The 13693-nt window shown below is 34.7% G+C and overlaps 4 protein-coding genes across 4 annotated transcripts; all 4 read right to left on the bottom strand.

Moving 5' to 3' along the window:
• Positions 1-201: 201 nt before the first annotated feature.
• LOC116843526 (odorant receptor 13a-like) lies at positions 202-2940 on the bottom strand. Its single transcript, XM_032813989.1, has 7 exons — positions 2887-2940; positions 2450-2706; positions 1965-2319; positions 1183-1413; positions 980-1090; positions 402-557; positions 202-252 (listed from the first exon to the last, which is right to left on the bottom strand). The coding sequence occupies exons 1-7, from the start codon at positions 2938-2940 to the stop codon at positions 202-204; spliced, it is 1215 nt and encodes a 404-aa protein (XP_032669880.1).
• Positions 2941-3582: 642 nt separating this feature from the next.
• LOC116843525 (odorant receptor 22c-like) lies at positions 3583-6442 on the bottom strand. The gene is made up of 7 exons (XM_032813988.1): positions 6385-6442; positions 5883-6132; positions 5399-5753; positions 4574-4804; positions 4371-4481; positions 3783-3938; positions 3583-3633 (listed from the first exon to the last, which is right to left on the bottom strand). The coding sequence occupies exons 1-7, from the start codon at positions 6440-6442 to the stop codon at positions 3583-3585; spliced, it is 1212 nt and encodes a 403-aa protein (XP_032669879.1).
• Positions 6443-7025: 583 nt separating this feature from the next.
• LOC116843502 (odorant receptor 13a-like) lies at positions 7026-9329 on the bottom strand. The gene is made up of 6 exons (XM_032813962.1): positions 9043-9329; positions 8476-8830; positions 7903-8133; positions 7723-7830; positions 7272-7427; positions 7026-7156 (listed from the first exon to the last, which is right to left on the bottom strand). The coding sequence occupies exons 1-6, from the start codon at positions 9297-9299 to the stop codon at positions 7106-7108; spliced, it is 1158 nt and encodes a 385-aa protein (XP_032669853.1). The 5' UTR covers positions 9300-9329; the 3' UTR covers positions 7026-7105.
• A 982-nt stretch (positions 9330-10311) lies between these two features.
• Positions 10312-12917, bottom strand: LOC116843503 (odorant receptor 13a-like). The gene is made up of 6 exons (XM_032813963.1): positions 12383-12917; positions 11810-12170; positions 11209-11439; positions 11020-11127; positions 10508-10663; positions 10312-10362 (listed from the first exon to the last, which is right to left on the bottom strand). Exons 1-6 carry the CDS (start codon positions 12637-12639, stop codon positions 10312-10314), a joined length of 1164 nt encoding a protein of 387 aa, XP_032669854.1. The 5' UTR covers positions 12640-12917.
• Between the last annotated feature and the right edge of the window lie 776 nt (positions 12918-13693).

The raw sequence follows: 13693 nt of genomic DNA, 5'->3' as shown, positions 1-13693 counted from the left end.
TATATATATATATATATATATATATATATATATATATATATATATATATATATATATATATATATATATATATACATTAAGATTTAACTTACTATTATCTATATATATTGATAACAACTTCTCTAAACTTTTATCTTATAACTGTTATAACTGTTATAGCTGTTTAGAATTAACGTTACTGTATGATTGTTTTAAATCATATCAGTACATCGCATGCAAGACTGACATATATGACATTGATGTTTTCAATATCTAAAATACATTCAAACAAATTATAATTTGCAAAGTGGTCCATATACTCTATATGTAAACGATATATTTTATGAACCAACATTGAAATTAATAAAAAAAATTTCGAAGCACTAAAACGTTACAGGATCAAGGAAAGCCTATATGCTTACTTTCGCGAAAAGTTCTAACGATAAATTCGCCATTCCTCCGGCCGTGATAGTTAGTAGTTTCTGTGCTCTCATGATGATTAATAATATTTTTTTACTCTCATTAGACGACATGTTGTACCATAAAGATTCATACGCGGCATCAGCGAGTGATTTACTCTGGGAGAAATGCAACAAAAATTGAAAATGGTATCCGCCTTTATTAGGAAAATTAGATACAGTGTTCGCAGAATATAAAGTTTATAAAAAGTTTTAAATACAATGGAAAATAATTTTATATGTTATGAATCCTTGCATGATAATTAGCGTGCAATTTGAATGTAAAAAGAAGTAAAAAGACTTTTTCATTTTAACTTAATAATGAATATAAACTTATTGATTAATATATGAAAAGGTACGCACATGTTCAAATATGTATGATTTAAAACATTTCCAATAAAAAATTAGAGTGAACCAAACTACTAGTAAATTTGACTACTACCATGAATAATTAGTTATCAAAACAAATTGATGAAAAAATAATGGATATGATAACGGAAAAAATCAGATTTACACTTAACTAATTTTAGATATTCACTAACCTTAAGACTAAGATATTCTCCGGCGAAACAAAAGATAAAACTTTCTATCATTACGCCGCCGCAAGCTACTGCGGTTTTCATTAGGCCCATGCCAGTATTATCTTGAAGAGACTATGACATTAAACGAAATAGGTGTCGTCAGCTAAGTTAAATCAATTACGATATCGATAACTGCACAATTATACAAAAACTGAGATACTCACTGATATGACAAGGAGTCCTAGGATGCAGATGACTAAGGTATTCCAAAAAACTTGCATCAAAGCCATAAAGGAAAAAAGATTGTACATATTCTTGGAAAATGCGATGACCTTGTTATGCTTCTCGACCAACATTCCAATTGTACACTCACAAGATTGATAATAAGCTATTTTGTCGGAGATAATTTTAAACTCTTGATGTATAATATCAATTTGTCCGCTTACATGAAGTACCTAAAATATACTTAAGTATCTGCAAAGATTCCAAGTATCATGTTTAAAGAAGAAAATGCGTTCTGGAGAAAATCTCCGCCAGAAGGGGAAGAAAAAGACAGAACGTAATATCTTCGATATGTAAAAAGGTAATGTAAATATGTATAAAGGTACCAATTTTCGGACATATATCTAATTTTTTATATTCTTATTGTTTAGGTTTTCAAACAAGAATATTTAAAATTTAACATAAAATATATTTACATACTTAATATTAGTACATATATTTTATGTTGAATGTTAAATATTTTTATCTAAAGACTTAAACAAAAAGGGTTTCTTAGATTATATACGTGTCCGCACATTATATCAAGTAGTAATTGACTAACACAAATTTGGAAATCTTTCAGCCAATGATTAGTAATTATTTATACCTTTAGATTAAAATTTACTGATCCTCGAATTTGTGTAAAACATTTATAAATTAGATTGGACGGCAAGTAAAACTATATTACTCCTCCCATGTGCATATTTTTGGGATAAGTCCCGTTAAAAAATTTTGCAAGACATACCAGAGTGCTAATCAGTGCATCCACAATAACAACTGTGTACGCATTTAACAAGACATATGCAAACATGATGACGACTAGTAGCTCGTAGATAGGGGATTGCTCGGCCTTGGAGGAATACAATAACTTCACGGGGAATGGACGTGAAGTATCATTGCCGCTCTCAATCGAATGCATAATGTCAATCGCGAAATCTCCCACAAGATAGATAATTCCGACACTCATGTAGAAACTCATCATAACGTTCGTGCAAAAATGCGAGATGCTAGCTTTCGTCGTCATTATGTACAAATCCCGCTCGACCCTCACGCACTCGCGCCAATCAGTGTCCATATGGGTCAATATTTCGCGAACCAAGCTGCAATGTGTCACTTCAATCCAATAAAGATAATATTTATATTGGCGTTATCATGATGCACGTTGGTCTCTCAAACGCACAAAACAAGTCGGAGCAACTTAACATCGCGTTGTCTGACGCGGTATCTTACCGTTCATTCTTCCAAAGTGTCATCAGCTTTATTAACCTCAAACTGTAATCAAAAGCCAACGGCAAGCTGTCCACGAGACTTTGCACCTCGCCTTGCTTACAGTGTGCAAATATATATAGATACTGAAAGTACTGCATAATCATTATGATCGACATAAAAATCAGCCGGATAATAATAGCGAATGGCATATCCGGCCACACACCGAGGAACTGAAGACCGATCTTCAGCAACGGACTAACCGTGCTCATGACTAACACCTATTAACTATCTAGAGAAGATACGGGGAGACAAAAGTGGCATGCACGGGGCTCTCGTGTATGGTAAACTGAGAGAGCACTGTCCCCCACGTACTAAGTCCCTACTCCGGCGACTTTCGATCAATCGTTATTATATGTCGCGTGATATAACAGTAAGTCGAAATAAACTTCATTATCTACATGGACATCCTGTAATTCCGCCAACGTTCTGAACAATACCACCTGATCGGGCATCGAAAAAAATTTACGCGTATGTCTCTGCAAAAAGTGGTTGATTCTTTTCCGTAAATTACTTCCATGACAAGAAAATCGTCGACATGAAAAGATGATCTTCGCATTTTCTATGCACATCGAAGATTATTCCTAAGCGTGCGCAGAGGAGTGATTATAATTTTGCAATAGATATTCTACCTGAACGGAACTGAATTACATGCGTGATGAGACTTGAAGGAAATAAGCAAAAGAAAGAGATTGTGTGTCTTTCATTTATTAGTTTTGAGTAACGCATGACGTGTAATTTTTATAAATGCCACAGCGAAAAATATTTTTCAGTCTGTATGTATTAAATAGCCAAAAGAAGACCTTGGATATGCTATAAAGCTACATTATATTTTCTAGTTAAAATATTTTAATATACAATATTGTAACAAATTAGTAATAAAGTGTTTATTTTAATAAATATTAGCAATGATAGTGTTTATTTTAATAAATATTAGCAATGAATGCAATCTGCAAATTCCAGATTACATTTTTTATCTACATTAAGATTTAGCTTACGATTATCTATATTTATTGATAACAATTTCTCTAAACTTTCAGCTTGTACTAATAGTATTGTTTAGGTTTAACGTTACTGTATGATAGTATTAAATCGTATCAGTACATCGCATACAAAACTGACATATATGACATCGATGTTTTCAATATCTAAAATGCGTTCAAACAAATTATTATTTGCAAAGTGGTTTATATATTCTATACGTAAATGATATATTTTATGAACCAACACTGAAATTAATAAAAAAAGTTTCGAAGCACTAAAATGTTACAGGATCAAGGAAAGCCTACATGCTTACTTTCGCGAAAAGTTCTAACGATAAATTCGCCATTCCTCCGGCCGTGATACTTAGTAGTTTCTGTGATCTCATAATTATTAATAATATTTTTTTACCCTCATTAGACGACATGTTGTACCATAAAGATTCATACGCGGCATCAGCGAGTGATCTACTCTAAGAGCAATGTAACAAAAATTGAAATAAAATGATATCCGCCTTTATTAGAAAAATTAGATAGTGTTTGCAGAGTATAAATTTTATAAAAAGTTTTAAATACAACGAAAAATAATTATATATAAATAATAATTATATATATTATGAATCTTTGCACGATAGTTGATATGCAATTTGAACTGAACAAGGAAGTGAAGAGATTTTTAATTTCAATTTAATATGAATTTATCAATTAATATATAAAGAAGTACGCATATGTTCAAATATATATGTTGTAAAATTGTGTCCAATAAAAAATTGCACTAAACTAGACTATTAGTAAATGTGACTACCGTTAACAATTAGTTATCAAAATAAATTGGTGAAAAGATAATGGATAAGATAACCGAAAAAATTAGTTTTATATTTAATTAATTTTAGATATTTACTAACCTTAAGACAAAGATATTCTCCGGCAAAACAAAAGATAAAACTTTCTATCATTGCAGCGCTGCAAGATAATGCGGTTTTCACTAAACCGATGCCAGTATTATCTTGAAGAGACTATGACATTAAACGAAATAGTTGTTGTCAGCTAAGTTAAATGAATTACGATATCGATAACTGCACAATTATATAGAAACTGAGATACTCACTGATATGACGAGGAGTCCTAGGGAGCAGATTACTAACGTATTCCAAAAAACTTGCATCAAAGCCATAAAGGAAAAAAGTTTGTCCATATTCTCGGAAAATGCAATGACCTTATTATGCTTCTCGACCAACATTCCTATTGTACACTCAGAAGATTGATAATAAGCTATTTTGTCAGAGATAATTTTAAACTCGTGATGTATAATATCGATTTGTCCGCTTGCATGAAGTACCTAAAATATACTTAAGTATCTGCAAAGATTCCAAGTATCATGTTTAAAGAAGAAAATGCATTGTGGAGAAAATCTCCGCCAGAGGGGGGAGAGAAAGGCAGAACGTAATATCTTCGATGTGTAAGATAAAGATTTCCAGACACGTATCTAATCCTGGACATTCTTATTGTTTTGGTCTTTAAACAAGAGTACTTAAGTTTTCAACATAGAATATATTTATATACTCAATATTTGTACATATATTTTATGTTGAATGTTTAAATATTTGTATTCAAAGACTAAAACATAAGGAGTATCTACGATTATGTACATGTCTGAACATTCGTACTTTTATTTTATATCAAGTAATAATTAACTAACGAAAATTTAAAAATCTTTCACTCAATAATCAATAATTATTCGTATCTTTAGATTCATACCTTTAGATTCATACCTTTAGATTAAAATTTACTGATCCTCGAATTTGTGTAAAACAAAAATTTATAAATTAGATTCGACGGCAAGTAAAACTATATTAACCTCCCAATTATATTAGTCCTCCCATGTGTATACTTTAGGGATGTGAGTCCCGTTAAAGAATTTTGCGTGACATACCAGAGTACTAATCAGTGCATCCACAATAACAATTGAATATGTATTTAACAAGGCATGTGCAAACAGGATGACGACTAGTAGTTCGTAGATCGGCGATTGCTCAGCCTCGGAGGAATACAATAACTTCATGGGAAATGGTCGTGAAGTATCATTGTCACTCTCAGCCGAGTGCATAATATTAATCGCGAATTCCCCTACAAGATAGGTAGTTCCGACGATCATGTAGAAACTCATCATAATGTTCGTGCAAAAATGCGAGACACCAGCTTTCGTCGTCATTATGTACAAATCCCGCTCGACGCTCACGCACTCGCGCCAATCAGTGTCTATATGGGCCAACATTTCGTGAACTACTCTGCAATGTGTCACTTTAATCCAATAAAGATACTATTCATGTTGGCGTTATCATGATGCACGTTGGTTCCTCGAACGCAAAAACAAGTCGGAGGAACTCAACATCGCTTTATCTGACGCGGTATCTTACCGGTCATTCTTCCAAAGTGTCATTAGCTTTATTAACGTCAAACTGTAATCAAAAGCCAACGGCAAGCCGTCCATGAGACTTTGCAACTCGCCTTGCTTGCATTGTGCGAATATATATAAATACTGAAAGTACTGTATGATCACTATGCTCGACATACAAATCAGCCGGATAATAATAGCGAATGGCATATCCGGCCACACACCGAAGAACTGAAGACCGATCTTCAGCAATGGACTGACCGTGCTCATGACTAATTAGAGAAGACACGGGGAGACAAAAAGGGCATGCACGTGGCTTTCGTGTATGGTAAACTAAGAGAGCATCGTCCTCCAAGTGCTCCCCTACGTATTACGTCCCTACTCCGACAACTTTCGATCAATCGTTATTATGTGCCGCGTGGTATAACAGTAAATCGAGATAAACTTCATTATCTACATGGACATCCTGTAATTCCGCCGACGCTCTAAATAATGCCTTCCGCGCGTAGAAAGTAAAGTTATACGTGCGTCTGTTCGAACAGTGGCATAATTTCTTTTGTTGCAAATTTTCCACCACATCATGGTGCCATCGGTAAAAAACGAGTGATGCTCGCGGTCTCTACATGCATAAGAGACTACTTAATGTGCGGTGACTCGTTCGTTGGACGACCGTAATTCTACATTAATTATTCTAACAGAACGGAACTATGTTACGTGCGTGGCAACAAGTCTTGAAAGAAATAAACGAGGGAAAACATTATGTTTCTCCCCCTGACGAGGGAGCTATCGTGAGTAATGGCGAGTAATTTTCACAAATGCTACGCAGGACGATGTTCTCGAACTGCACATGTAGCAGAAGTCTCAAAATTAAAAAAGTTTTAACCCACCAGGAAGCCTAGGTACAGGTAAATGAAAATGTCGTAAAAATCGTACGCGCACAGAATTTCCGGGGATGACCCTAATGACAAATTGCACGTTAGATATGGCATGATGATATGAAACTTTTTTAGATAAAAGTATTTTTATATGGAGTATAGTTTACCATGATATATGAAAGCATTTATTGTTTTATATTAAACATAAACATAGTCGTATAATCGGCAAATTTTCTATTACATCTTGGATTTATATAAAAATTTAGTCTACGATGATCTTGTATAGTTTCATAAATAACAATTTCTAAACATTCGTGTACTATTTACGCCATTTAGGTTCAACGTGGACCTGCTAAGATTTATAGTGATATCAATACATTGCATACAAGACAGACACATATGACGCTGACGCTTTCATGATCTAAAATAAAAAATAAATTGTAATTAAGAATATCCATATATATATATATATACATAAAGCAATATATTTTGTAGCAAGCATTGATATTAACTAAAAAAAAACTGCACAAACTTACACTCGCGAAGGCCTCTAACGATAAATTAGTCATTCCTCCTGCCGTGATATTCAGTTGTTTCTGAGATCTCATAATTACGAATAATAAATTTTTACTCCGTTTAGGAGTCATATTATACCACAAAGAATTGTACGCTGCATCGGCGAGTGATTTACTCTGAGAGCAATGCAACAAATAAAAATGAAGTAAAATGATATTTTCTATTATTAAAAAAAATTATGATCAGTGTCCATAACCTATAAGTATTTTGAAATATTAATAATCCAATGAAAAATACATACATAAAAAATTTTCCATTCATTTCAAGATAAATATATTTTAAAATATATATGTTATAACCGTTTTCAATTAAACAAAGAACCGAGCTATTATGGCTAATAATGAACTAATAATGATATTAGATTGCGCAGGAAAATTATTTAATATTATTAATAATATTTTATTCACTAACCTTAAGACTTAGGTATTCTCCAACAAAGCAAAAGAGAAAAACTTCCATTACTATAGCACTATAGGCGAATATGGTTTTTAATAGACCGATACCAATTTCTTTACCAGACTGTTTCATTAAACGACAAAATGAATTACACTATAGATTATTGCGCACACATAAAGATATTGCAATACTTACTGCCATAAGGACAAATCCTAGGGCGCAAATAACTGTGGTATTCAAAAGAATTTGTATTAAAGCTACCAAGGAGAAAAGCTTACTGACATTCTCCGAAAATGAGATGATTTTATTGTGTTTTTCGATCATTATTCCTATATTATGCCCAGAAGATCCGCAATAGGATACGTTCTCGGAGAAAGCTTTAAACTCTTGACATATGATATCGATTTGTCCGCTCGCATGAAGTACCTAAAATATACTTAAGTATCTGCAAAGATTTCAAGTATCATGTTTAAGGAAGAAATTATGATGGATATCTCGAGTAAAAAGGGGGACAAGAAATAACAGAGCGGAAAAAAGAGAAAGCAACATATTATATTTTCTTATATAGTATATAGCTGATAATTTAATTATAAGTATCTCCTGATCAGTGATCAGTAAATTTTTTTTTCTGACCAAGTTTGAGGCGACATCAAAGTACGAAAGCAAGTTTCGCTAATTATGATCGATGGTAACTAAAGTTATATCACTTCTGCCGCAAACGATACTTCTAGGTCGTGAGTCGATTCTTCAGAGTTCTGCGAGACGTACCAGAGTAAAAATCAGCGAGTTTACAACAGTAACCGTTAACATGTTAAACATAGCGTGCACAAACAAGGCGGCGAAGAGTAGCTCATAGATCGGCGATTGATCTGTGTCAAAGGGAAAGAGTATCTTCATAGGAAACGGTCGCGTGGTATCATTGTCTCCCTCTGACTGTTGTACGATTGCAATCGCGTTATTGCCGATGTAGTAAATCGCAGCAGCAAATATGTTGAAACTGAACAAAGCATTCGAGAAAAAGTGCGCGACACTGGCTTTCGCCGTCATCAAGTGCAAATGTTGATCGACGTTCACGCACTCACGCCAATCTGTGTCCATGCCAGTCAGTATTTCGCGAACAACGCTGCAATGTTTCATTTTAATCGGACAAAGATACTTCGTATGGTAGCGTTATCACCACTTACGGAAAATTATAAAACGCCACATCAATTAATACTTAGACAATGCAATTAATCAAAGGACTAGCGTGGTATATATTCAGAAACGATCTCGTTCCCCGAGCGCGTAGATGAGTTTGACAAAATCGAAATCGCATTTTCTGACACGATATCTTACCGACGATTTGTCCAAAGAGTCATCAGCTTGACAGCCGATAAACTAAATTCTAAAGTTGTCGGCAAGTTGTCCATAAGATCCTGCACCTCGTCGAGCTTGAAGTGCGCGAATAGGTATAGATATTGAAAGTACTGCACCACAATTAAGCTCGACATGAAAACTAGTCGGCGAACGACGACGTATCGCATGTCCGGCCACGCGCAGAGTAATCGAAGGCCGATTCTCAGCGACGGACTAACCGTACTTGTGAATATCATTCGTTAACGATCCAGAAAGTACACGGAGAAATGAAACTCAGACTATGCACGGTAAACTGAGAGAGCATCGTCCAATCCTCTAAGTGCATCCTCACGTGTTACGTCCCCACTCTTATGACCACCGATCAATCGTTATTATGTGTTCCGTAGTATAACAAGAAGATCCGAGATACAGCTCATTATTTGTATGTTCCTCTTTTAATTCCACCGGCGCTCTAAATAATGTGTACTAACCGCATTTCAGGAAAAAATGTTATGTCCCCTCGCATAGATGTCAGTCTTCCCTCTTTTCTTTTTTTCGAAAATTTCTCTTCACGATAATCATCGACAAAATGCGAATGTTTCTTTCATTTTCTACGTGTACCGAAGACTATTAAATCGTCGGCTGCATTAGATATTCTAACAGAACAGAACTGTATTACATCTCATGGTCACGAATCTTAAAAGAATAATTGGGGAGCATGCATTTTGTCTCTCCTCTTGTGACCAGAAGCGAATAGCGAATAATGGCAAGTAATTTTAATAAATGCTACGCAGAATGGCGTTCTCGAGCTGACATGTGGCACAAGTCTCAAAAGTAAAAAAACTTTAATTCATTGGAGTTCGAAGGGACTTAGTTATAGATATAGGTAGATGAATATGACGAAATCGTGCATGCGTAGAATTTCTTGGGATGATTAAAATGGCATATTGCGTAGTAGTATGACGCTGTGAGATATTTTTGGACGAAAATATTTTAATAATCATTATAGTTAACAAACTTATTCTTGTACAAAAAAGCATTTATTGTTTTATGTTAAACATAAGGACTGGTTGTGTAATCAGTATATTTCTGATAATACTTTGGATTTACACCAAGATTTAGTCTATGATAATCTTGTATAGTTTTATTGATAACACAGTTCCTAAACTTTCATGTACTATTTACGCTATTTAGAATTAACGCTGACGAATTAACTGCCTGAATTAACTGCTGCTGAATTAACGCTGCCTGCTAAGATTTACAGTGATATCAATACATTGCATACAAGACAGACACATACGACGCTGACGCTTTCATGATCTAAAATAAAAAATAAATTATCCACAAAAACATGCATACAAGTATATATGAAGCAATATGTTTTGTAGCAAGCAGTGATATTAACTAGAAAAAGTGCAAAGGGCATCGAGGATATTTATAAATCAAGAAAAATCGAGAAACTTACACTCGCAAAAACTTCCAAAGATAAATTTGTCATTCCTCCTGCCGTGAAAGTCACTTGTTTTTGAGATCTCATAATTACGAATAATACATTTTTACTCTGATTAGGAGTCATATGATACCATAAGGAATTGTACGCTGCATCGGCGAGTGATTTAGTCTGGGAGCAATACAAGAAACAAAGATTGAAGTAAAATGTCACTTCTTTCATATTAAAAAGATCATAAGTAGTCTATGGCTCATAAGTATCATAAAATATTAATAATTCAATAGGAAATACATACACACATATACACATATCACGAATTTCTGCAAGGTAAGTATAGTATACCTTAACGAAATATGCAAATAAAAAAACTTCCATTCATTTGAATGTATTTTAAAGAAAATATGTTGTAACCATTTTCAATCGAGTATTGCTCCAAACAACCGAGCTATTATAGTTAATAATGAACTATGATATTAGATTGCGCAGAAAAATTATTTAGACTTAATAATATTTTGATGTTTACCAACCTTAAGGCTTATGTATTCTCCAACAAAGCAAAAGAGAAAAACTTCCATCATTATGCCACCATAAGCAAATACAATTTTCAACAGATCGGCACCAACTTCTTTACCAAACTATTTCATTAAATGATTAAAAAGACAAAATGAATTACGGTATCGATCATGGCGCACACGTAAAGGTACTGCAATACCTACTGCCATAAGAAGGAGTCCTAGTCCGCAAATAATTGCGGTATTGAAAAAAATTTGAGTCAAAGCTACCAAGGAGAAAAGTTTACCGACATTCTGCGAAAATGAGATGACTTTATTGTGCTTTTCGATTAATATTCCTATAGTATGTCCAGAAGATCCGCTATAAGATACGTTCTCGGAGAAAGCTTTAAACTCTTGATATATGATATCAATTTGTCCGCCTGCATGAAGTACCTAAAATATACTTAAGTATCTGCAAAGATTTCAAGTATCATGTTTAAAGAAGCAATTGCGCTATGATGGATATCTCGAATAAAAAAAGAGAATAGGAAATAAGGGAGTGAAAGAAAGAGAAAACAGCATATTATATTTTCTCATATAATATATAATTGAGTATATAATTTAATTTAATTATAAATATCTCCCGATCAGTGGTCAATGAATTTTCTCTTTTTCTGACCAAGTTCGGGGTCATATCAGAGTAGCAAAGCAAGTTTCGCAAATCATGTTCGATCGTAACTAAAGTTATTTAAAGTTAATTATTTCTGCCGCAAATGATGCTTATAAGTCGTGAGTCGATTCTTCAGAATTCTGCGAGACATACCAGAGTAAAAATCAGCGAGTTCACAACAGTAACCGTGAACATGTTAAATATCGCGTGCACAAACAAGGCGACGAAGAGTAGCTCGTAGATCGGCGTTTGCTCAACTTCAAAGGGAAAGAGTATCTTCATGGGAAACGGTCGCGTGGTATCATTGCCCCCCTGCGACTGTTGTATTATTGTAATCGCGGTATTGTAAATCGCTAGGTAGTAAATCGTAACGGCGAATACGTTGAAACTCAACAAAGCGTTTGAAAAAAAGTGCGCGACACTGGCTTTCGCTGTCATCAAGTGCAAATGTTCATCGACTTTCACGCACTCACGCCAATCTGTGTCCATGCCAGTCAGTATTTCGCGAACAATGCTGCAATATTTCACTTTAATCGGATAGAGATACTTTGCGTGGGAGTGTTATCACCAATTACACGAAATTATAAAACGCCACATCAATCAATACATAGACGATGCAACTAATCAGTGGACTAGCGTGGCACACATTCAGAAACGATCTCATCCCTCGAGTTCGTAGACGAATTCAAGGAAATCGAAATCGCATTTTTTGATACAGTGTCTTACCGGCGATTCGTCCAAAGAGCCATCAGTTTGACGGCTGATAAACTGTAATTTAAAGTCGTCGGCAGGTTGTCCATGAGATTCTGTAGCTCGTCAAGTTTAAAATGCGCAAATAGATATAGATATTGCAAGTACTGCATCACAATCATACTCAACATAAAAACTAATCGGCGAACGACGACGTATCGCATGTCGGGCCACGCGCAGAGTAATCGAAGGCCGATTCTCAGCGACGGACTAACCGTACTTGTGAATATCATTTGTTAACGATCCCTAATATGCACGAATGAAACTCAGACTATGCACGGTAAACTGAGAGAGCATTGTCCAATCCTCGAAGTGCATCCTCATATGCACCATCCCCACTCCTATGACCATCGATCAATCGTTATTATGTGTTCTGTAGTATAACAAAAAGTTTAAGATGATTATTTGTAAGAACCTCTTTTAATTCTTTGCATATTGACCGTACTTGAGAGAAAAATGCTCAGTTTCCTTGCGCAGATGTTAGTCTTCCCACTTACCTTTTTTTCGAGAATTTTCCTTCACGACAATGCTATATCATCGACAAAAAGCGAATGTTCTTCGCATTTTCTGAGCTTATCGAGGACTTTTAAACGTCGTCGACTCCATTAGATATTCTAACAGAACGGAACTATATTACACGCGCAACCACGAGTTTTAAAAGAGATAATTGGGGAAAGTACATTGTGTCTCTCCTTATGCGATCAGAAGCGAATAGCGAATAATGGCAAGTAATTTTAATAAATGCTGCACAGAATGGCGTTCTCGAGCTGCACATGTGGCAGAAGTAAAAAAGTTTTAATCCACTGGGGTTCGGAGAAACCTAACTATAGGTACAGGTAGACTAAAATGTGGAAATCGTACATACGTAGAATTTCCGGGAACGATTCCAATGACAAATCCCACATTGGATATAGTATATTACAAAATAATTTTGGATCAAAATATTTTAATATGTATTAGGACCTTAACTTAGTTTCCGCCCAAAAAATACTGAGAAAAAGCATTTATTGTAAAAAATTTATTTAAATTATTTCAATGAAAGAATTTTCCATCACTTTCTACAACTTTTTGCCATCTTTCTGGCAACTGGGCGATACCATCTCGATAAAACGATGTTTGTTTCGAAGCAATCCATTCGTCCACCCATTCTCGCACTTCTTCAACATTTCGGAAGCGTGTACCACTCAAGCCGTGCTGCATCGATCTGAACAAGTGGTAATCAGAAGGCGCTATGTCTGGTGAGTACGCTGGGTGAGGAAGAGTTTCCCATTCGAGCTGCGTCAGTGT

The sequence above is a fragment of the Odontomachus brunneus genome, unplaced genomic scaffold (assembly GCF_010583005.1).
Source record: "Odontomachus brunneus isolate Ranch 3 - 2012 unplaced genomic scaffold, Obru_v1 Obru_scaffold_033, whole genome shotgun sequence".
NCBI lineage: Eukaryota > Metazoa > Arthropoda > Insecta > Hymenoptera > Formicidae > Odontomachus > Odontomachus brunneus.
The sequence above is the reverse complement of the archived record's forward strand: the minus strand, read 5'-3'. Positions and strand labels throughout refer to the sequence as shown.

Coding starts and splice junctions, on each gene's coding strand:
- LOC116843525 (XM_032813988.1), bottom strand. CDS start 6,442: ATGATGTGGTGGAAAATTTGCAACAAAAGAAATTATGCCACTGTTCGA. Junction 6,133..6,384: donor CACTGTTCGAACAGACGCAC/GTATAACTTTAC, acceptor TTCTCTAATTAG/TCATGAGCACGGTCAGTCCA. Junction 5,754..5,882: donor ACACTTTGGAAGAATGACCG/GTAAGATACCGC, acceptor GACACATTGCAG/AGTAGTTCACGAAATGTTGG.
- LOC116843526 (XM_032813989.1), bottom strand. CDS start 2,940: ATGCCCGATCAGGTGGTATTGTTCAGAACGTTGGCGGAATTACAGGAT. Junction 1,414..1,964: donor ATGCACTGATTAGCACTCTG/GTATGTCTTGCA, acceptor AGTATATTTTAG/GTACTTCATGTAAGCGGACA. Junction 1,091..1,182: donor TAGGACTCCTTGTCATATCA/GTGAGTATCTCA, acceptor TTAATGTCATAG/TCTCTTCAAGATAATACTGG.
- LOC116843502 (XM_032813962.1), bottom strand. CDS start 9,299: ATGATATTCACAAGTACGGTTAGTCCGTCGCTGAGAATCGGCCTTCGA. Junction 8,831..9,042: donor ACTCTTTGGACAAATCGTCG/GTAAGATATCGT, acceptor GAAACATTGCAG/CGTTGTTCGCGAAATACTGA. Junction 8,134..8,475: donor ACTCGCTGATTTTTACTCTG/GTACGTCTCGCA, acceptor AGTATATTTTAG/GTACTTCATGCGAGCGGACA.
- LOC116843503 (XM_032813963.1), bottom strand. CDS start 12,639: ATGATATTCACAAGTACGGTTAGTCCGTCGCTGAGAATCGGCCTTCGA. Junction 11,440..11,809: donor ACTCGCTGATTTTTACTCTG/GTATGTCTCGCA, acceptor AGTATATTTTAG/GTACTTCATGCAGGCGGACA. Junction 10,363..10,507: donor CTTTGGAAGTTTTTGCGAGT/GTAAGTTTCTCG, acceptor TTTTTATTTTAG/ATCATGAAAGCGTCAGCGTC.